Source organism: Hyperolius riggenbachi, chromosome 4 (genome assembly GCF_040937935.1).
Source record: "Hyperolius riggenbachi isolate aHypRig1 chromosome 4, aHypRig1.pri, whole genome shotgun sequence".
NCBI classification, from domain to species: Eukaryota; Metazoa; Chordata; class Amphibia; order Anura; family Hyperoliidae; genus Hyperolius; species Hyperolius riggenbachi.
Window position 1 is genome coordinate 129,534,881 of NC_090649.1, and position 22,682 is coordinate 129,557,562.

Sequence of the window (22,682 nt, forward strand, 5' to 3'; positions counted from 1 at the left end):
ATTTCGACAACTAGTTATTTTTTGAGCGATGAGTGATAGTTTCCGCAATCTCACAACGTGGGTACAGGTGCGCGATTAGGCAAACAACGTTTTACAATGTGTGGTGATAAGGACAGTGGCGGTGGATTGGATCTTTAACATCCCCAACGACTTCCGCACAAAGCACCACGATCCTTTTAACTCTAGTTCATGCCCGTTGTGCGCCTTTGCATGACATTGCGTGTTCCTGCAGTTAGGATGGATCGGGGAACCTCGTTCAATGGGAGGCATCGCTGTGAGGTTACCTGATCCATCGTCAGTTGAGTATTCAGCTTAAAGCGGCGGTAGGTGTCAGCTTTATATCTCACCCCTAACTGCTGCTCTGTGCTACCCTGTGCATCGCAAAGCAAAACATCAGGCCTATTATAAAATATTAGAATTAATTATACTATCTGGAGGCATCCAAAAACTATAAAATAATTAAAAACCATTTAAAAAAGAAGGCAGGTGCAGGCTTACCTTCTAGGAACAAAAACTGTTCAATCAAACGTTTCAGTTTATTGTTACAAGGAAAGACAACGCATTTCGTGACCTGGAGCCTTTTCTTCAGGTCAATATAAGCCTTTAAAACAGCTGCTGTGTGCTTGGAGCATTTCAATGCTAAAAGGCTCCAGGCTACGAAATGCGTTCTCTTTCCATGCTACAATTAACTGTGAAAAGTGTTCTTAAACAGTTGTCATTCCTAGAAGGTGCACGTGCACGAGCCTTCACTTTTAAAGGGTTTTCAATTGTTTTTTAGTTTTTGGGTGCTTCAGCTAGAATAATTTTTATTTTTTCACCCTGGTTGGTTGGGGGGGGGGGGGGGTGTTGAAATTTTAATTTTGTTTTTAATATTTTTATTTTTGGAGAAGCGACCACACTACCATCCAAAGGCCGAGTGGAGATGGTATTTCCCCACAATCGTTTGTATTGGATGCATGTGGAGCAGTACCTAAGTTTACGCTTCCTGATTCTTTCTTTGTGTACCTTAGATTACACTAAGCTGGGCTCCCGTTATCCCTGTTTATACTGTATTTTTTTTATCTCCACCTAAAACAATATTATAAAAGACTGATTTACACTAAAAAGATACGGGCAAGCATAACTAACATCAAATTTATCTTAATCACCTTCATAGGTATTGATAATTAGGGGAATAGGTCATCGACCTCAAAATATTGATACTCAAACAAAAAGCAAAGAACCCCCTCCCTTATAATCTGATAACAAGCTAAAGGCAATCACTTAAATACAGCTCAGGACACCAGGATCCATGAAAAAATCTTTATTTATGACCAGCTTAAACATAAAAACAATTAAAAACAAGCAGCCAGGCCTGGTACACAAGTCCCTAAATAACAAGGTAATAATAGAGTCGAGTGAAAAAGATATATAAATATATTTCTTCTGGTTATTACTGTGACAATTGTATAGCAGTGTCCCAATCTAATAAAAAATATGTAATACTAAGGACTTCTGCTTCACAGATCCATATCCCAGAAGGACTACATAATAACATATAAATACTCTTGTCATACCACTACCACTAATTGGTAGTGGTATAACAAGAGTATTTATATGTTATTATGTACTCCTTCTGGGATATTGATTGCTGGCATAGTGGCAGCTGCTAATCTGTGGCTATTACTGCTGCTGGCACAGTGACGGTTGCTAATCAGAGGCAGTTACTGTTGCTGGCATAGTGGTGCCTGCTAATCAGTGGTTTTTACTGCTGCTGGCACAGTGGCGGTTGCTAATCAAAGGCAGTTACTGTTGCTGGCACAGTGGTGCCTGCTAATCAGTGGTTGTTACTGCTGCTGGCACAGTGACGGTTGCTAATCAGAGGCAGTTACTGTTGCAGTGGTGCCTGCTAATCAGTGGTTGTTACTGCTGCTGGAACAGTGGCGGCTGCTAATCAGGGGCTGTTACTGTTGTTGGCTAAATGGCAGCTGCTAATCAGTGGCTGCTACCGCTTTAATGGTGGCTGTTAACTACAGACAAGCAAAGGGGGAGGCAGAGCGGCATCACAAGATGACCCCCGTACGCGGCACTGCAGCTATGGCATTTGGGCATTAGGGAATAAGCCACTGTAGAGAGCTTTGGGGGCCCCCAGGAATGGCTTGCTGGGCTGCATTTGGCCATAAGGCCAAACTTTGGACGGACATGCCTTGTTTAGATGAATTGATTGCTTTACTACATGTCACTTGAGTTTTGCAAATCCCTCCTACTCCCATACAGTTCTCTCAACTTCCCAGCACCGTATGCTCAAAGACCTCCCTAGCGGTATGGACAGAAATATCCGTCCATAAAAACATGCTGTGAACTGTATAAACGTGCATACACATCAATACTCTCCTGTACTGTATACTAGACCCTTGCTTAACACATTTTGGCAAGTTACAGGAAAAAAAAAGTTTTAAAAATAAATGTTATCACGTTTTGCACAGAAATCTATTGAAAATTGAACGCCAGGGAGGTTAACTGTAAGCCAAATGACATGTGGATCTAATTACCTGGGTTCTCTCTTCTGATAGGTGTCACTAGTACTGGGTGTTAGGAAGGTCATGGCAGGTTGTAGCATGAGGAGGTTAGTGCTTAGCTTCCATTTAATGTTAGGAGTAATGAAGGATTACCGGTTAGGGTTAGATAAAAATATCAGGGTAAATTAGCATTAATGTCACAGAATAGAGTTAGTGTCCCAGTATAGATACCTATCCCCCGTATAGGTAGCCTGAGAGCATTCCAGTATATGTAGCCAGAGAGCCCCCATAGTATATGTGGTGGAGAAAGGGCCCCAAGTGCAACATTCATATGGTGAAGTATCTTACCTCTCCAGGATCCACAGCCCACTGGCAACAGAGCTAAGTGGCGATTTGGAGGCGGAGTTTCAGGGCAGTTCCTGCACCGCTTTGGAAAAGAACATTGTGACGCCGTGAGTGAGCCTCAGGTTTCTCAGGGCAAAGGCCGGCCCTAGTTCGGAATCACTTGAACTTTTAAGTTTAGGCAATAGTCAGGTGAGAGGCTGAGAAAAGTGTGGGAAAAGATAAGATACTCCCAGGCTACTGGAAAAGCAGAAATCACAATAAATAGGGCATCTAGGGTAGAATTTGGTAGTGAAGAGGGGTGTAAGGCAGGGTAGATCAGACAGGAGTAGAGGAATCATAGCAGAGGGCTGTAATTTTTTAAAATAGCTGGGTCTAAATCTTTACACTGGTGTTGTATATGGTCAATCATAATGTGCAAGGAATAAAAGAGTATAAATGGTAAAGGAGCCAATGTCGTTGGGCCTCTCACACACAGGGCCCAATTTCTAGAAAGACCACGAAGGCCCTGGCCTTGGGTGGCTGCAGGCCAAGTGGCACCTGGACATGAAAGAGGGGTTACTACATGTGAAAGAGGAGGGTGAAAATGGGGAGTAACACATGGAAAAGGAAACTGATGCTCAATGGTACTGATGGTGATGATTATTTCTGGCATCCATTTGATTATACAATTATAATGATTATTTCTGGCATCCATGCTTGTGACCATATTTTAAAGGCACTTGTATTGACCTGAAGAAGCGGGCTGAGACTCGTGAAACGCATTGTCCTTTTAATCGTGCTGAATAAATAATTTAATCTTTTTACATTAACCCTGTGGTTTTGGTTCTTCTATCTGGACTGGTAAAGACACTTCCCACCCCCTTATTATTATTTTTTGTTTTATTACATTACCTATTTACCCCCCCCCCCACCCAGTCAGAGCCGGCCTTTGGGGGTGGCAAGTGGGGCAATCTCCCCAGGCCCCGCGCCTGAAGAGGCCCCACACTCTCTGCAGCGGTGGGGAGAGCGGGCAAAGTAGTTAAAACCTCACGTTTCTACCTCCGATGCTCACAGCTTCATTCTCTTTCCTGTCCCGGCATCTGTGTATTGGTAACAGCGCCCCCTGTGGTAACATGCGGTCACGTCATCCCAGGAGGTGCTGTTACCAATACCCAGATGCCGGTACAGGAAAGAGATGGAAGCTGTGAGCATCGGAAGAAGAAACGTGAGTTTTTAACAACTATGCCCGCTCTCCCCACCACTGCAGCCACCTTCCCATCTAATCTGTACTGCAGGCTGGCACCTATCTAATCTATACTGCGGGGCACCTACCTATCTAATCTATACTGCGGGGCACCTACCTATCTAATCTATACTGCAGGCACGTATCTAATCTATACTGCGGGGCACCTACCTATCTAATCTATACTACGGGGCACCTACCTAACTAATCTATACTGCAGGCACCTATCTAATCTATACTGCAGGCACCTATGTAATCTATACTGCAGGCACCTATCTAATGTATACTGCAGGGCACCTACCTATCTAATCTATACTACGGGGCACCTAGCTAACTAATCTATACTGCAGGCACCTATCTAATCAATACTGCAGGCACCTATCCAATCTATACTGCAGGCACCTACCTATCTAATCTATAGTGCAGGCACCTATATAATCTATACTGCAGGCACCTATCTAATCTATACTGCGGGGCACCTACCTATCTAATCTATACTACGGGGCACCTACCTAACTAATCTATACTGCAGGCACCTATCTAATCTATACAGCAGGCACCTATCTAATCTATACTGCAGGCACTTATCTAATGTATACTGCAGGGCACCTACCTATCTAATCTATACTGCAGGCACCTATCTAATGTATACTGCGGGGCACCTACCTAATCTATACTGCAGGGACCTATCTAATCTATACGGCAGGCACCTATCTAATCTATACTGCAGGGCACCTACCTATCTAATCTATACAGAGAGAGAGAGAGTGAGTGTGAGTGAGTGTGTGTGTGTCACAGCATATGTCTCTAGGCCCCGCATATGACACTCGCCTCAGGCCCCGCGTACTCTAAGGCCACCTCTGCCCCCGGTACTATACATTACATCACCTTTGGAGGTGTTCACCTTCCGGGTGTGGTGTTATCTACAGCCAAGAAGGACCAACCAGGAGTGCGACCATCCAGTTCCAGTAGGACCTGGAATACCAAGCGGGGAAGGTTATTTCCCCATTGGCGATAATCAATCAATCTAACATCTAATACCCCTCAATACTGCACCATTTGGCTCCTGGTCTCTCCTTGTCATACAGGTGACCGTGGTATCCCCATAGTGACCATCTTTTCTACTGATGCTCAATGGGGCTGTTCATGAAAGAAAGGGGCTGCTGTACATGTGTGATACATTTGGAAGACGAGCCTGCACATGGAATTGGAGGAGAACTGCGGCACAAGAAATGGGAGTCGCAACATACCTGGCCTAGGGGCACAAAAAGGATAAATCCAACCTTGCTTACACATGACGGCGGCTGTTCTTTACATGTGCGATTGCCATCCTAATTATTATTGTATTTCAGCAAACATTTTTTCCGAGCCATGGCCGTGTTCATATTTATGATCTGTGGTTTTATACACTGTTGCCGTAGAGCTTATAGTCTTGGTAATGGCATCATGCACTTGACCTAGCTTAGCCTGACTAATGGGTCACCCTGTAAGCCTTCACCTGGAATGAGATGTCAGCTAAGAATGATCTAACCTCGCACAGCAAGGCTGCTTCACTGGCTGCTTCAGATTTATGGCTGTTTAATGAAGTGTCTGCAAGTGACAGCGTTAACAGAAAATCCCTGGAGAGCAATGATGGAATGTGTCAGTCAAAGAAAGTAATCACAGTGTGTAAAACGTGGGTTCTCTAAACACAGTTTTCTAGGGCTGACCAGGGAATTACACCCTGAGGGTACCTCACAGCTCATGCCTCATTAGGAGGCCATGCAACACCTCTGTGTCACTGCGTGGATAAAATAATCTTTGTACAAAGGGTCCACAAAACACCTGCACAAGTTTGATGGTGCTGAAGTTTAACGATATGGTGTCATGTAAAAATACCAGATATTACCAGTCACTATACATTACACATCAAATGTGTATTTAAAATGAATACCAATAAAATGCAAACTACCGGGCTCTACTCCAACATACATACTGTATAAAAATGCCAGTTGGGCCCCATGATTGCTCTGCTATCCTCCTGCTGCTTATTCTGTTTCAGGTAAACTGGTAATCTTATCACACTACTGATTCATTCCATTCATGTGATGTTATAAAGTAAACCTAAGACTAAGCAAACACAAGGATTTATACTTACCTGACAAGGATTTATACTTACCTGGGGCTTCCTCCAGCCCTCTGTTATTTATGGGCTCCCTCAGTGTCTGTCCGTTCCCATCCGTCCTCCTGCTGTCATGCCTCTGTATTCAGGGACTACTGTGAATACGCTGCCCTTGCTGCACGCCTCCTTGGTCATGCTCCCATCGCCGGGAGCATTCTGCACCTGGACAGCTAGTTAAGGCTTGTAACTGCGCAGGTGCAGAACGGTCCTGGCCACATGAGTGCGACCAAGGTGGCGTCCCCCCCGAATGACTTTACCGGAGCTGACTGTGGGGGAGCAGACAGGTCAGGCCGGTGTACAGGTAGCTGGAGGAAGTCCCAGGTAAGTGCAGATCCGTAGGTTTGTGTGTTCTCTGGAACACTTTAAAGAGAAATGAGGGTCTAAGGTATTAACAGTTTCAGCAAAGAAGTGGAGGAAAAATGTGGAGAGTTGGAGAGAATAGCAATATGAAACATCTCACCAACAGTATAATAGTACCAACGGATATGTAGGATGGACCTATGCTTTCCCATGGACCTGTTCTCATAGTCCATCTTCACCAGATATGGGAATATCCATTGCAATATTGTAATAGACATTCCCAACCTGCACAATAATTAATGGAATTTGGCTTGCCTCTGTTGTGTAGACAGTAAGAGCATCTCAAAGAAGCACACTGAAGAGGGTACAGTGCATTGGCTACACTATCCGCTTTGTCATAGTGTAGACTGATCCTTAGGTCAAATCAGTTTGACTTGCTGCCAAAACTTGTTGGTGAAAATAGTTGGACTACAAATGCAAGGAGTTAAGAAAGCTAATTTAAGGTGCTAGCTTGGTTCCCACTCAAAGCCCCATGCCATGCTCTGGTCCAGCATTTCCAGTGTCACCACCACATGCCTCACTCTGGAGTCCTTTGTCTCCCTGGTAAGCAAAACTGGTATGTCCATCTTCAGATGTATATGGTTTAGAGGTGCCAAAAGATATACAATGATTTAAAAACAGTTCAAAATTTGAGAAGGTAAAGGTGGACTTACCTCCTCTCAGGGAAAATCAATGCTGAAGTTAAAAAAAAAATAGTAAGCCAAACAAAAACTCTTGTAGAAGTGCAACTCATTTCTCGGAATTAGGTTCACGCTTCATCAGGCAAATACAGAATGAAATCACCAATTACCTATGATCGAGCCCAGTGCAGAGATATCACTCTGTGTATTTGCCTGATGAAGTGGGAACCTAATCCTGAGAAGCGCGTTGCACTTCTATGACAGTTTTTGTTCAGGTTTGATTAAGGTACAGTTTTATGAAGGCAATTTTTTGTGGGTAGGATATTCTACCATAACAATGCAGCTGACTGCAAGACTGACATCTGCAAGTAATATTATTACTTCAAGGTATTCTACAATATAATGCAGCTGGTGCTTGTGTTTCTGCCAACCATACTAGTATCACACTTCCCATGAGCAGTTTTCTGCACAAATAACGTTTAAATTATACGTTATAAAAAAATATATAATTTCAGTTAATTTACCAGTCTTTGTTTTTCTTTCTCTAGCTTACTGGTTTCTTCTTTCAGCTTCTCCACCTTTGCAGACAGATCTGTCACTCTGTCAGAAGAAATTAGGTAAATGTATAAATACACAAGAAAAGCACAGCTGCCAGCCTTAAAGTACCCCTGGATAGTCCAGAGGCCTCCTATATCCTCAAACATCGATCATTCCAGTGAAGGGTCCCTCTAAACCTATTCAACTGGAGCCAGTGAAAGAAGTTCCTTTCGGCTGTGCGCCCAGCCGTGGACAAGCGCATCCCAACTGGGCATGTGTGGCTAAGGGCCACGCATAACAAAGTGCTTGTGCGCTAAGAATTACTATCATATGTAAGTGCAGACCATACTTGTGCATGCCCAGTTGTGATGTGCTCGTCCATGGACAGTAGTGTGGTTAGTAGATGAAGAGAGACCTTGCGCTGGAACAGTGAGGTGTAAGAAGATATGGGAAGCCGCTGGACCAACCCAGGTAAGGGTTGCATGTTTTTGTCACCTAGTGGCAGATCATTTTTAAAAAATGCCAGTTCTTTCTGGATCATTTACATTCTCCAGTGTACTCCAAATGTAGTAAATCAACTCTTCAATATAGAAAACAATAACTTTAGTAGGTAATTCAACATCTGCATATAATATTAAAGAGAACCCAAGGTGGGCAGATGGGGGGGAAGATGGGGCACAGAGCCATGTTCTCTGCCTAATGGCATGCCTCTGTGTCCCCACACCACCGCTCTCTGCTCCCCAACGCTGCGCTATAGCCCCCAGAGATTAGCAACAATATTTGTCACTATCTCGGAGGGAAACACAGGGAGAGGGGTTCCATGTTCAAAACGCCCGTCAGGGGCGTTCCTGCAGGGTTTCCAGAGCTGCCATTGGGCAGCGCTCTCTCGCTGGCCATGCCCCCTGCTGCTCCCCCACCTCCCTGCACATTGGATGAGTAAATGAATCTCTCATTTCAGCATCATGACCTACTGGTCATGAAAGTGAAAGTGGGCCGGTGCGGCCCACAGGAGCAGCAGAGAGTGGCGTTTTTTGCAGCGGCCTGCTACTATATACTAATATACTAGCTAGCCTAGTGCTAGCTAAAGCTTTTACAGCCAGGCAAACTGTTAAATTAGTCCCGGGACTCTAAAGCTGCAAAACCTCCTGAGCAACGTAACACTCAGGAGGTTAAAGAGGCATTGTAGTGACATATAGTAGAAGGCAGTACATTATTCAGGATACCCACTTTTAAGTTAAATATCCTGGTTTCAGCTTCAGGAACACTTCCTATATCTATATAGTGCTGTATATTAGTATGTAGCCCTGTCCTCCAGCTAAGGCCTAGTCTGTTCATTGTGCAGAATTCTCCCCCCAGAGCATTCTGGGAGACCAGATATCTTTTCTACGGATTATAGAACTCTCAGTAAACCAACATTCCACAGAGATCACCTGCCAACACTTAAGATATTCCTGCCTGAGCTAAATTTCAGAAAGTAAATCAGGGAGAAGAAAGGTTTTTACAATGGGCAAACACTGACTTAATAATTCATAAATATTTACAATATTCATAAATCTTGTAAAAAAAAAAATCATTTATTTATTATGTTATTTGGACTACAAATCATTTTCTGCTTTGATTACACTCTACCATGGCATAAAACACCTAAGACAGTATTAACCTCCCCCGACCAGGTGCCTAGGTTTAAATCCTATTCAATCAGTGTGTGACGTGCAGGCTACAGGCCCCAGTAATGAATCACACACTCTGCTAATACCATCTCCTAAATTCAGAGCGTTGTCTACATGGCTGAGACAAAGGCATCTATTCATCCCGGTCATGAGAAGTGTATCAAGCCTTCCTGTTTTTTTCTGTTTACGTCTTCGGCCACTCAGGCGGGTCAGAAGGTTATTGCCAATCTCGTTACTTATACAGGATAATACTTCCGATCTTTACAAAATGTTTCCGGCTTACAGTGTCAGATGTAATGGCTCAACCATGTCATCCACATTTCTCATAACAGTTACCGTAATATTCATCTAAACACAGTACAGGTGCCACTAGCGTCTGAGATCAGGAAAATAAATCTGACACACATAAGATAAATTGTATTTACGTCAATTTGTAGTGTTCAAGCTAAATACACAAACATTGAAGTTGTTCCCTATTGCCATAAAAGGAAACCTGAAATGAAAATAAACTGATGAGATAAACAATTGTATCTATAGTCCTAATCTTAAAAAGGCCTTTCTTGGAATCTCAGTCTTGTTTTATGTTCAAAAGCTAAAGACCTTTTTTTATGGTTTACTCTCTCATAGAAACAAATCTTGAACTGTACTTAGAAGATTTTATTTTGTATGTGTGTACTGTACTGTAAGTGAATAGATAACTGGTTAAAGGACAGACGCAAAGAGTGGTGGTACATGAATCATACTCAACAGTGGAAACTGTTAGCAGTGGGGTTCCGCAAGGGTCAGTACTAGGTCCAATTCTTTTCAATTTACTTTGCAGATGATACAAAATTATGCAAAATTATCACTAAGCATGATATTGACATATTACAACAGGCTCTTGACAACATGGCCCTATGGGCAGGCATATGGCAGATGAAATTTAATGTTGATAAATGTAAAGTCATGCACTTTGGACGTGCCAACAGCGGAGCACCATATAAAATAAATGGCATATAGCTAGGAACATCAGACTTGAAGAAGGTTTTGGGAATACTGGTTGATAATCATGTAACCAAATAAATAATTAACCCCTGTATAAATAACTTGTGAGGCAACATTTGGAGTATGGGATACAATTTGGGCACCGCACTATAGAAAAGACATTGACCTTCTAGAATGGGTACAAAATGGGCAACTAAATTAATCGGATGGAAGGTCTTAATTACCAAGAAAGGTTGGACAAACTGGGCTTATTTAGCTTGGAAAAAAAGGTGATTGAAAGGTGATCTGATTAACATGTATAAATACATCAGCTGGCAATACAAAAGCTTGGCAAATGAGCTTTTTGTCCCCAGGCTTGTACAAAGGACAAGAGGACATGATTTGCACATAGAGAAAAAAAAGTTTTTGCCATTAATTTAAAAAGGGCTTCTTTACAGTAAGTAGTTAAAACCTAGAATACCTTACCTAATGAAGTAGCCATGGAAAACTATCTGCATTTAAAGATCATGGAGTCATGGATGCTTTCCTTGCATTGATGGACATCTGTGGCTATAATTACAAGACAATTCCCGGGGGTGTTGATCCAGGGATTTTATCTGATTGCCATCTGGAGTAGGGAAGGATTTTTCCCCCTTTTTAAAGAGAATCTGTATTGTTAAAATCGCACAAAAGTAAACATACCAATGCGTTAAGGGACATCTCCTATTACCCTCTGTCACAATTTCACCACTCCCCGCCGCATTAAAAGTGGTTAAAAACAGTTTTAAAAGTTTGTTTATAAACAAACAAAATGGCCACCAAAACAGGAAGTAGGTTGATGTACAGTATGTCCACACATAGAAAATACATCCATACACAAGCAGGCTGTAACACCCTTCCTTTTGAATCTCAAGAGATCATTTGTGTGTTTCTTTCCCCCTGTTCTCGTGCACTGCAGTTTCAGGCTGCTCTTTTCTTCCTGCAAACAGTTTTGCCCTTGTCTGTAACTCCTCAGAATTGTGAAAGCCCAGCCAGCTCAGAGGACGCAGCTTGTAAAAGATAAGAGAGAAGCTGCCCTAATCTAAATAATACACAGGCAGTGTGCATAGAGGGGCCTGGAAGGGGGAGTTCATAGCAGAACCACAACACTGAAGAACTTGGCAGCCTTCCAGACACAGGCTGACAAGTCTGACAGGGGAAAGATAAGTTGATTTATTACAGAGACTGTGATAGCCGAAAGTGCTGCAGTAAGCCAGAACACATTAGAATAGCTTTTGGAACTTGTAGGATGATAAAAAACAGGATGCAATTTTTGTTACGGAGTCTCTTTAAGGCTCACTGGTCCAGGTCTTGTCAGAGTGTTTCACCTTCTTCTGGTTCAACTGGGATACAGTATGTATGGCTTCAGGACCGTGATCACCATCATTTTTTAACCAAACTAACTATGTAGCTATATATGTATAGTATGGAAGGAAGCAAATGACCTTTGTCAGTGGTGGAGCTGTCATCAAGCTTCATTATTCCTAATCACAACTAGGTGGGTGAGAGCATGATTAATCTGGGTGGGGAATTTCATATGATAGGCATTTCCACTCATTATACATGTAGCAGCATCCCACCTAAAGCTTGTGAGCCATAAGGGGCCCTTACTGTCCCTCTTAGCCTAGATACCTTCCCTGTATTTGCTGCCTTGTTACATATGCAGTACATAACCAATCAAAGCTTGGCTCAATTTGTAAATCTTTACTGTAAAACACATGGTTCATGGGTAAAAATGTTTTGCTATTATTATTATTGTCTGTTTAGGCATAATTTGTATTTACAGTAATTGCTGCATTTACAAAATCTCACATCTACATTCCACTCCCCCCCCCCCCCCCCCCAACATTGATGACATGCATTTGAATAAAGGTTTTCTTTCCAGTGGATTGGAAAAAGGGATCATTTGGTGACATTACCAGACCCAAAAGCATAGAAAGGGAAGACTTTCATTGAAATAATTTAAGTGGCCCTGCTTCTTACCTAGTAAATACTTTCTAGTGTCTTATCCAGCCACATGAAAATCCAAGAGATAAAACTGACTGCTGAGTGGTTGAATCACAGCTGAATTTGAGACTCCTATGTGATCTGCACGCTTCATTCTAATGACTCATGCTGTCTAGGTGGAAAGCAGACAGTCATCTAAAGCAGATTTCCCCAACCCCGACCTCAAGGACCACCAACAGCACGTTTTGCAGAAAACCACAAACATGCACAGGTGAGGTAATTAGTGTCTCAGCAGAGCTGATTAACTACCTCTCTGGATTTCCACAAAACATGCACTGTTGGTGGGTCTTGAGGACAGGGTTGGAGAACCCTGATCTAAAGTGATCGAGTGAGAAATGATCATGTGGAAGTCAGCAGCCATGTTTGAGTGACATGAATAATTTTTTTATAAAGCTGGTGAAGACAGAAGACAGGTGTTAAGAATAATAAACAGTATCTGTGTTTTTATTAAAAAAAAAAAACCTAACCAGATACTCACCTAAGGAGAGGGAAGGCTCCTTAGGTGCGAGAGAGGAGTGGGAAAGCTCTATAGGACCCAGAGGTCCTATAGAGCCTTCCCACTCCTCTCTCGGTCCCCGTGTTCCAGTGTTGGCTCTCCAGTAGCAATATTTGACCAATTTGCCAAATACTGTTCTCTCTGCCGCTGAAGGAGGCTTCTGAAGTCTTCAGGAGCCTGAGTGCTCCCAAAGACGGGCAGCTCCATACTGCACACGCACGAGCACGCTCTCTCGTATGGGCAGTATGGAGCCGCACTTGGGCTCCCGAAGACTTCCGAAGCTTCTCGCGGCTGAGGACTGAAACAGTGGAGCCAGCGCTTAAATGGAAGGGACCAAGAGAAGAGCGGGAAGGCTCTATAGGACCCAGAGCCTTTCCTCTCCTTAGGTAAGTATCTGGTATCTGAACACAGCTTCAGCTCTGCTTTCTACATATTACAAAACATTACAAAACCAAAACCAGAATGTAGAAGACTTCCACTGCTGAAAGCTTTACATTTGCTTGGATTGTTACTGTAATATTGTTCCCATGGTTGTGTGAATCAGTTTACTCCCCATGCCTCATCATCACTTATGATATCTGAATATGGCTGATAATCTCACAAAGGCTGGAGACCTCTGATATAGACAATCATGCTAAAAGCATTCCAAGCACATATTCTAACACTGAGCATGCTTTATAATTCTAATAGAGTTCCTCTGATCTTTACAGCAGTGAAATGCTCTGGAATCCATGAAACCTATGACAGACTCGTTTCTGTGGTAGTGCATTTTAGCAGATTAAGCTATTTTGGTTCTCATCTCCAATCTTTCCTCTCATTTATCAATGTGTCGAATGAAAGAAGAGTCTCACACAATCCACAATACCCACTGCAACCAAATTTGTATCGTCTTTCTCTGAAGGCAGCAGGGAACGAGTCTTCCCTACGGAAGCCAGAATTACAGAGAACATCATGAAACATTGGTTTTGAGGCTTGATCACCAATACAACATAGTCATCAAGGTGAACCTGTAATAGAAAAAAAAGATACCACAGTAGACGGAAATCTCTAAATAATTTCTTCCCATATCATCATGGACCCCATTGTTCCTGAGCAGGGTCCCTCTGAACATATCCGACAAGAGCTGGTTGGATGTGTTCTCATGGCCACACTCCCATTCATGTATGAGCACGGCAGTACTGTGCATGCCCAAGTAAGGTTTCCTCCCAAGCAGCAGCACAAAACCCCCTGTGCATGCCTTTTCCTCCATGATTGAGCGATTTTGTGCTACTGCTCAGGTGTGGGCTGTATTCACACCTGCACAAGTACAGCCGCTCTTGTACATGGCCAGGAGCATGGCCACAAAGAATAAAAGGGTTGAGGAGGACATAGAAAGCCTCCAGAGGCTTCCCACTACTTCGGTAATATTTTTTTTCTACTTATTATTTAGTGAACAGATTTGCTTTAAAGGACATCTTCCATGCAATAAACCTTCATGTCAAAACAACTAGTAGTTCCAGAGATGAAAGATGCTGATGTCAAGTTGAAATTGGAAGTAAAAGTATGGATAATTGAGTTTTAAAGTTTCACACTGGTCACTGATGTCACCTATTATAAAGAGACCAAAAGGGAGGAGAATGGATCAAGCTAGTTTTAAAGCCCTAGTATACCATCCAGGATTTTTCATTGCTGTTCCAGGGAAATTCCATTCAGAAACGCCACACATAACCCAATGACCTGTGCATAAAATATAGTGCTGCCAGCAAAGTGGGAACTATCACCTGACCCCACCCACCTCCTGCCTCTGCTCCTTCTTGTTTTGTACAGGGAAAATATGTTGGGTGGGGTCAATTCCATGCATCCACAGGGTCAACTCAACTTGTTATGAGTTGTTGTTCTTGTTCTTTGCCAAAAAGCCCAAGTTTAGGTGATAGTTGGGCAGATTGTTTGGACGTACTGCATATACGAGCCTTTAGGGTTCCATAACAGACTTGATAGGTGACCTATTATTGCGTATAATCCAACAATTCAGACCAGTACCTGGAGTTCAGTTCCACCCTCTCAGCATCAAACTTGCTCTGCATCTGGATCATTTGTCGCACTTTTTCTCGAAGCTGCTGTTCAAGCCGGGTTGTATGCAGGGAAGCCCCAGCCGCATTCTGAGACAGACGCAAGTTGGAGTCTAAATTTAGGCAGGCTGTGCGCATGCGCCGTGAGCTGCGGGAAATGTCCGTCTTCATCTCATCTAGACCCCTGAGTGGGAAAAGAAGGCAAAAGGTACGCAATTATATTTTCACTTTAAAATGTATCACCATACCCAGAACAGGTAGACCTGACGTGCTGAAGCAAACTTATACATCACGCCTCCGTGGGGTTAGTGGTGACCTAGTCAACTGACAGCATTTCTAAAAACTGTATCAGTCCTAAAGAACTTGGAACCCCAAACAGAAGTTACAAGTGATCTAGCAAACCTGGATTGGGTTAACTAACTGCCTGTCATACTGGAATACAGTAGGGTTGATGAAAGGGTAGTACCACAGTAGTCTCATACAGGTGCCAATACTTAGCACTTTATATTTTTTTACACGGATAGTGGATGGGAAATCTTGCGCTGCTCAGGACTAGGGATGATCACAGATGTGCAAATTGTTCCGAGTTGATGCAAATGTATGCACATTTTATGCAAATGTATGCAGCTGCATACATTTGCATACACCATTTGCATACTTTTTGAACAATTTGCATCTCATTGATCATCCCTACTCAGGATTGGGGACCAGCCAATGGGACAGATGGAATTCCCATTCTAGCAGTTCTTGAGCACTTGTCTGAAAAGGCGTACTGGAAGAGGAAAGGCAAAAGAGGAGGAGTGTTCCATAGCGTGATAAGTTTTAATCAAATTAATATGCGCCTTACAAATATACTTACTAGAAAGTCGATAAAAATAGACATAAAATCTTCATGAAGCCTTGAAGAAGTTCGTTCAGCAGGGGAGCAACCTGGAAACTGCAGTGGCCAGCAGCAGTTGGGATCTAGATAGACAGGTGACCCTAGGTCAAAGTTTTTCAACCCTGTCCTCAAGTACCACCAACAGTGCATGTTTTGCAGAAAACCACAAACATTCACAGGTGAGGTAATTAGTAACTCAGCAGAGCAAATTAACTACCTTTGTGGATTTCCACAAAACATGCTCTGTTGGTGGTACTTGAGGACAGGGTTGAAAAGCCCTGCCCTAGGTGCCCTCTGTGGAACTATTGAGTGCCGCATGTGCGTGTTGGTGACGTCACCTGACAAAGACACAGTTACGCCGAAACGTCTTGTGACATCACTGGCACACAATAGTTCCACAGAGGGCGCCGGGATCCCCACTGCTGCTGGCCACTGCAGTTTCCAGGTTGCTCCCCCGCTGAATGACTTCTCCAGGGCTTCATGACTTTTTTTTGCCTGTTTGTATCGTCTTTCTGGTAAGTGCGTTTGTATTGCGCATTTTTATTTGATTAAAACGTTATCACACTAAGGAGCACTCCTCCCTTTTAGTCTTTATTTTTTTTTTATACACACATATTGTCGCATATTGTCTTAGAATGACCTAAAATTAAAGGATATCTGAACTGAGAAACATACGGAGGCTGACATATTTATTTCCTTTTAAACAAAGCAGATTGCCCGGCTGTCCTGCTGAGCCTTTGTTTCTAATACTTTTAGCCACAGATCCTGATGAAACATGCAAATCAAGTGTTTCTGACTGAAGTCTGACAGGATTAGATACATATGTTTGAAACAGGTGTGTGTTTCAGACACTACTGCAGCCAACGAGATTAGAAGGACTTCCAGGCAGCCCCTATAAATCTCTCACTTCAGATTCCTTGTAATATTCTCTCCTAAATAGCTGGAGTTGCAAACAAACACTCTTTCTTACAAAGGTAAAAATTAGCAGGAAGCCAGGCAATGCATACTAAAAAAAGGCACAAGGAAATTTGGGCGCATACTGTTCCTCGAAAATGTAGATTTCCTTACAGACTGGTATTTATAGTTTTAAATGTAATTTCTTAACTCCATCACTTTTAAACGATACTTAAAGTGAACCTCCAGACTAAAAATCTACTCAGCAGAACTGAAAAGGCTTGGCGTGTCTTTAACAGTTTCACAGCATCAGAACTTTGTTTTTCTTATAGAAGTCAAATTTTTAGCTGCATTTTTAGCTAAGCTCCACCCATCAAAGCAAACTGCCCGGGCTTTTTTCCCCTGATGCTGTGCAAAGCATGATGGTATTTCCTATGTTGTTATTCATTCATTTATTGCCTAGCAACTGGGAGGGGTGATCAGGACACAGGACAGTTGGAACTGTGTCTCATGCTCCCTGTCACCTTCTTTCAACCAAAAAGATGGCTGCCCTTATGAAATCACAAACCTTTGCCTGTTCTTTTAAAACAGGGTGGGTAAAAGATTATATTACCTACCTATTTTAATTAACATAACTCATGTAATTTAATGACAGTATGTTTGTTTAGGCTGAAGTTCCTCTTCAACATTTTTAACAGTTGTTTCTGGGCAGATTAAATATTTCTCCACAGCATTTTCTGCATCCAGCCACAATCGGATAACAGGATGACCCTTTTATCCGATTATGGCTGGATTCAGAAGACAGTGTGGAGAAATATTTGATCTGTCCAGAAACAACTGTTAAAAATGTTAAATAACGGTTTAAAATAACGGAGTTAAAAAATTACATTTAAAATGATAGATACCACTTTTCCCCCCGCTGGGCCCCCAAACTCTGGTGCTCAGCTTGTCTGAGTGGCTATAGCCTCTGTGTGCAGCGGCTGTGACCCCTAGCTAGGTGCAGCCGTGGCCAGAGGCACATGGTATGCCAATCTCCACCTTGCAACTCTGCTGCTCCCACTCAAGCTGTGACAGGCTATGCACTAAGTGGCGAGTGATCACAGTCAGAGCCGGGACAAGGTCCTCCCGCACCCAAGGCTGAGACACCAAAGTGTGCCCATGTATCCCCTTTTCTTATTTATCTCTGCTTCAAACACAATAGGGGGATGATAGCTGAGTGAGTTGTGCGCCCCTCCCACATATTTTATTTATTTATTTAAGTATTTATATAGCGCCAACATATTACGCAGCGCTGTACAGAGTATATTGTCTTGTCACTAACTGTCCCTCAGAAGGGCTCACAATCAAATCAAATCAAAGATAGCTTTATTGGCATGACCAAGATTCATTACAGGTATTGCCAAAGCAACAATCTAGTCCTTACCATAATCATATATCTATATCGTGTAGTGCATGTATCATAGTCTAGGGCCAATTTAGGGGGAAACCAATTAACTTATCTGTATGTTTTTGGGATATGGGAGGAAACCGGAGTGCCCAGAAGAAACCCACGAAGACACGGGGAGAACATACAAATTCCTTGCTGATTGTGACCCGGCTGGGATTCGAACTGGGGACCCAGCGCTGCAAGGCACTGGCTGCAGAGAGCACTAACCACTACGCCACCGTGCTTCACCTACACTGCGCCCTGCGCCCCGGAGGCTGGAGCCTCTCTCACCTCTGCCCAGCCCTGTTCACAGTGAGCAGTGGAGAACAGCGGTTTATACTGTGAGGCGAGCTGGGGCTCTGCTTAGCCTGTCACAGCCTGAGCGGGACCAGCAGTTAAAAGCTGGAGATCGGCATACCATGTGCCACTGGCCTTGACTGCTCTCTGCACCTAGCTAATTTTAATGTGTGGGGGTGTCTGTTAAAAACTAAAAACAAGGTGAAAGAGAACAAAAATTTAGCAGGCGCCCAAATTTCTTCTCCGGCCCCTGATAGCCACTAGATAACATTGAAGGTAATGCCGGCGCCCAAATTGTACAGTTGCTGTACGCGCCAAAATGTACTGATTCGCAGGCAACTTATATTGCTCCCTTAATGAATAGGTACAGGTTTGCTGAACTTTAAAATAAATAAATACATCACCAATTCATATACCTCTCCCCCAACTCACATTATGACCCACCTGTGTTTAGCATTACTATTTCCTAATACAGAGAGCTCAGGGAATGGACTCGCCTAGTCTCTTACCTCTCAGCAATAGCCCGCAGATCAGTAAACTGAGTACGCAGAGTGGCTGCCTGCCTGCTCAGTGTCAGGATACCATCGTGCTCACCGCTCAAGTATGACGTGTATCTCTACAAATACAGAAAATCAGTGATAACAAAAGGCATTACTTCTACTAAACATGACATAATTCTGGACCTCAGTCAGATAAAAAAATCTTGGTAGGGGTTTAGGTTAACAACGACAAAATTTGTCTTAAAAGTAATGGCTTTCCCCTGAAGACTAACTTAAAAAAACCAGTGCAAAGAAAAACTGAACAACCCCTGCCCAGACTACCCCATAAGAGATCATATTTTTTTAATTTGGTTGTATTGACATAGAAGGTTAAAACCGACTACAGGCGATTTTTCCAATCACGTGAAAATTGCAAAACGCAAGGAGGTAAGCAAAATAATAAATATCACAGGAAGGGGCCTTTTTTACGTGAAGTGTTAAGTGTGCTAAGACCCATTAATGGCCTCAATTTACCAAGCTTTATCAAACACTTGATCAAACGTTTAATAATTTACCACATGCGTAAAATCTAATTTTTAATTCACTAAGGTGTTATAGATTTATTGAACGTTTTATCGATAAAACATTTGATAAATATATAACACCTTAGTGAATTAAAAATTTGATTTTACCCATGAGGTAAATTATCAAAATATTGATAAAGTGTTTGATAAAGCTTAGTGAATTGAGGCCATTGCCTTGCATTGCCTTGCGTTATCCTGCGGTAAAAAAGGGTAACGCAATGCAGGTTTCAATGAAAGTGTAAAGGGGCCTCCAAGGGTCAAGAAACCTGAAAAACAATGTCTGATGTTTAACCTACAACTTTCCCTTTGACAGCAGCACTAATTCTGAGTAAACTCAGCTTTGCTGAAGCAGCAACTCTACTGATTCATTAGTTCTACCCTGCAAGTTACACATTGTTTGTTATCAGTAAAGTAATTGAATTTTTCTTCTTAGCAACTTCACGAGAACAGAGATACTCCTTGGTGAAGTGCCACCTGTATATTTATGACGTTAGCATCATTATGCTTCTGAGTAATAAGAGGATTGGCATTTTTCCCAGCATGCACCACAGGCTAAACTGTAACAGCTGATTTTGGTGCTGAGACCTCAAGGAGGTAAAATCTTGAGGCAGACGTTTTGGCTTTTCATGTTGAAACTAATAAAGGACATTTCCCCTACATTAGACATTAGGTTTGTGCAAAGTCAGCCATACTTCAAATGATAAATAGATTACACTTTAGATTCAATATAAATATTACATTTTACTAACACCTAATAAAAACACACAGTACACAAGTGAGGAAGCATAACACTATGTGATCTTTATAAAGCTAGCAGCTGCAGCGGTAATAGTGATATCAGATCAGAGTTCTGGAAGGTGTTAAACAACTGATATCAGGAAGGCTCCCTGCACACTGCAAATCCGTTTTGTGATTCCGATTCCGTTTCTGATTCCGATTTGAAATTCTGATTTTCCCTGAATGCAATCAACAGAAAAATGGAGTAAAAAACGCAGCACGCAGTAACGATTCGGAATCGGATGTAAAAACCGATTAAAAATCGGAATTGCATGCAGTGTGCAGGGAGCCGAAGACATTGATCATTTCCTTCATCTAATAATGTATGTCTTCCTCAAAGCAAATCTGAAATAAAAAATAAAAATAAAATTATGAACTAATGAATTGTATGTGCAGTACGGATAATAAATAGACCATTAGTAGTAAAAAAAAACATCTAGTAGTTTTATTTTCAGTAATATACTTTATTTATAGCATTGCATCAGACTATCACAGTTGCTGTTTACACTTTGTATTTTAAGCTGTAAAACAAAGCAGAAGTATTAACCCTTTGAATGTTCCTGCAGTAAAACCTTATCTCAAGTTGTCTCTCACTGTTTCTTGGCTCTATAAAGAAAATATGTAACTAGAAAAAGTTCCCCTAGGGGGTACTCACCTCAGGTGGGGGAAGTCTCTGGATCCTATCGAGGCTTCCCTCGTCCTCCTGTGTCCCACGGCGGTCTCGCTGTACCCCTCCGAACAGCGGGGATGTAAATATTTACCTTCCCGGCTCCAGCACAGGTGCAGTATCGGCTCTCCGCTCAGAGATAGGCGGAAATAGACGATCACTGTCAGTTCGCTGTACTGCGCAGGCGCAAGTCTCCTGCGCCTGCGTAGTAGAGCGGACCTACAGAGATTGTCTATTTCCGCCTATCTCCGCGCTGAGAGCTGCAACAGCACCCCCGCTGGAGCCGGGGAAGGTAAATATATATGTCGAGCCAGGATTGCTGGACGCTTCGGGGGAGCCAGCGCTGGATTGCCTGCAGCTATGGGGATGGGGGAAGCCTCATTGGCACCCTGAGGCTTCCCCCTCCCAAGGTGAGTACCCCCCAGGGGAACTTTTTTTTTTGTTACAGAGTCTCTTTAAGCTCTTCAGAAAACAGGACTGAGTTAGACCAAGTTAGGTCCTATTTGCACTCTGCCGGAATCTGTGCTGAATCTGCCTTTCTCTACCATCGGCTTGCCCTCCAGTGCAAATCTAGACGGCATACTGACACGCAACCGACTCCCTATAGCCACGCATGGCTTAGCGATTTGGGCTGGGGCAGCGCAGTAGAACGGGAACACCAGCCAAATTGGAAACAGTCGCAGCTCCTAGTGAAGACTGGCCCTTATTCAACTAGCTCAGAGAAGCTCTTTTGTATAGATAACAACTCAAGTTTTTTAACTCATCTTGTACTGGAAAACAATATGAGACTCTTTTCTTTGTGCCTAATGTTCTAATTATTATCCATGCTACACATACAATTCATTATCTTATAAGTTTATTTTCACTTCAGATTTGCTTTAAAGCCTCATACACACATATGAGGCATGTTACCCAGCAGAGATCTGTACCAAATCCTTCAGGTAACATTGCAGGGCTGAGGCTGTACCAATCCATCACTAGCCTGCAGGCTAGAAACGTGTTCTGTTGCAGGTGGTCAGAGGCATGCTGGATCATTAAGTGGCCTGGGTGAATAGCTGTATGTTATAATGTTACATACTTACAACCCTGACCGGCTACCGCAGATCAGACATATTTATCTAGAGCACAGGGGTGGAGCTCCAGTCCTTGAGGGCCATATCCATGCCAGTGTTTAGGAGGTACTTAGAAATGGAGAACTACAATTGAAAAGAAATCGAGAGCCCAATATGGTGTAGTATGTCAAGACAGATTGAATAATTGAGACAGTGAGATGGTAAAACTCACAAACATGGGTTACCGCTCAGGTAACCACTCAATAGGCAGGTGAGGAGATTAGACCTGTCCTCACTCAGGATTAAGAAGTCGCTCTCTGTAGATAGGAGAAAAAGGGTAGATCACCCCTCCACCTGGGGTGGACTTGAATATACTGGTAGGTGAACAGAGGCGCCAGTAGAATAAAAGTACATAAAATTTTTAAAAAATTGCTGGGAGGAAGTGGTGGACTTGCTTCCGTTAAAGCAGACACCAAGGACTGTGATTAAATAAATAAATACACATTTATTGAAGATACCCCAAGAGGTGCTCTGCTTGCTGTAACAGAATTGCTGTTGTTTATCCCCTGTTTATTGCCTGAAGAAGTGGGCTGTGCCCGCGAAACGCGTTGCATCCTTGGGGTATCTTCAATAAATGTGTATTTATTTATTTAATCACAG

At 42.8% G+C, this 22,682-nt stretch overlaps 1 protein-coding gene across 1 annotated transcript in view; it reads right to left on the reverse strand.

Moving 5' to 3' along the window:
• The window catches only part of CROCC2 (ciliary rootlet coiled-coil, rootletin family member 2), a 190,958-nt gene that overhangs the window by 84,020 nt on the left and 84,256 nt on the right, over positions 1 to 22,682 (reverse strand). Inside the window, exons 8-10 of the mRNA XM_068280645.1 lie at positions 18,973 to 19,079; positions 14,938 to 15,150; positions 7,731 to 7,806 (exon numbers count right to left, since the gene is read on the reverse strand). Coding sequence (XP_068136746.1) covers positions 7,731 to 7,806; positions 14,938 to 15,150; positions 18,973 to 19,079 — 396 coding nt within the window. The remainder of the gene's footprint in view (positions 1 to 7,730; positions 7,807 to 14,937; positions 15,151 to 18,972; positions 19,080 to 22,682) is intronic.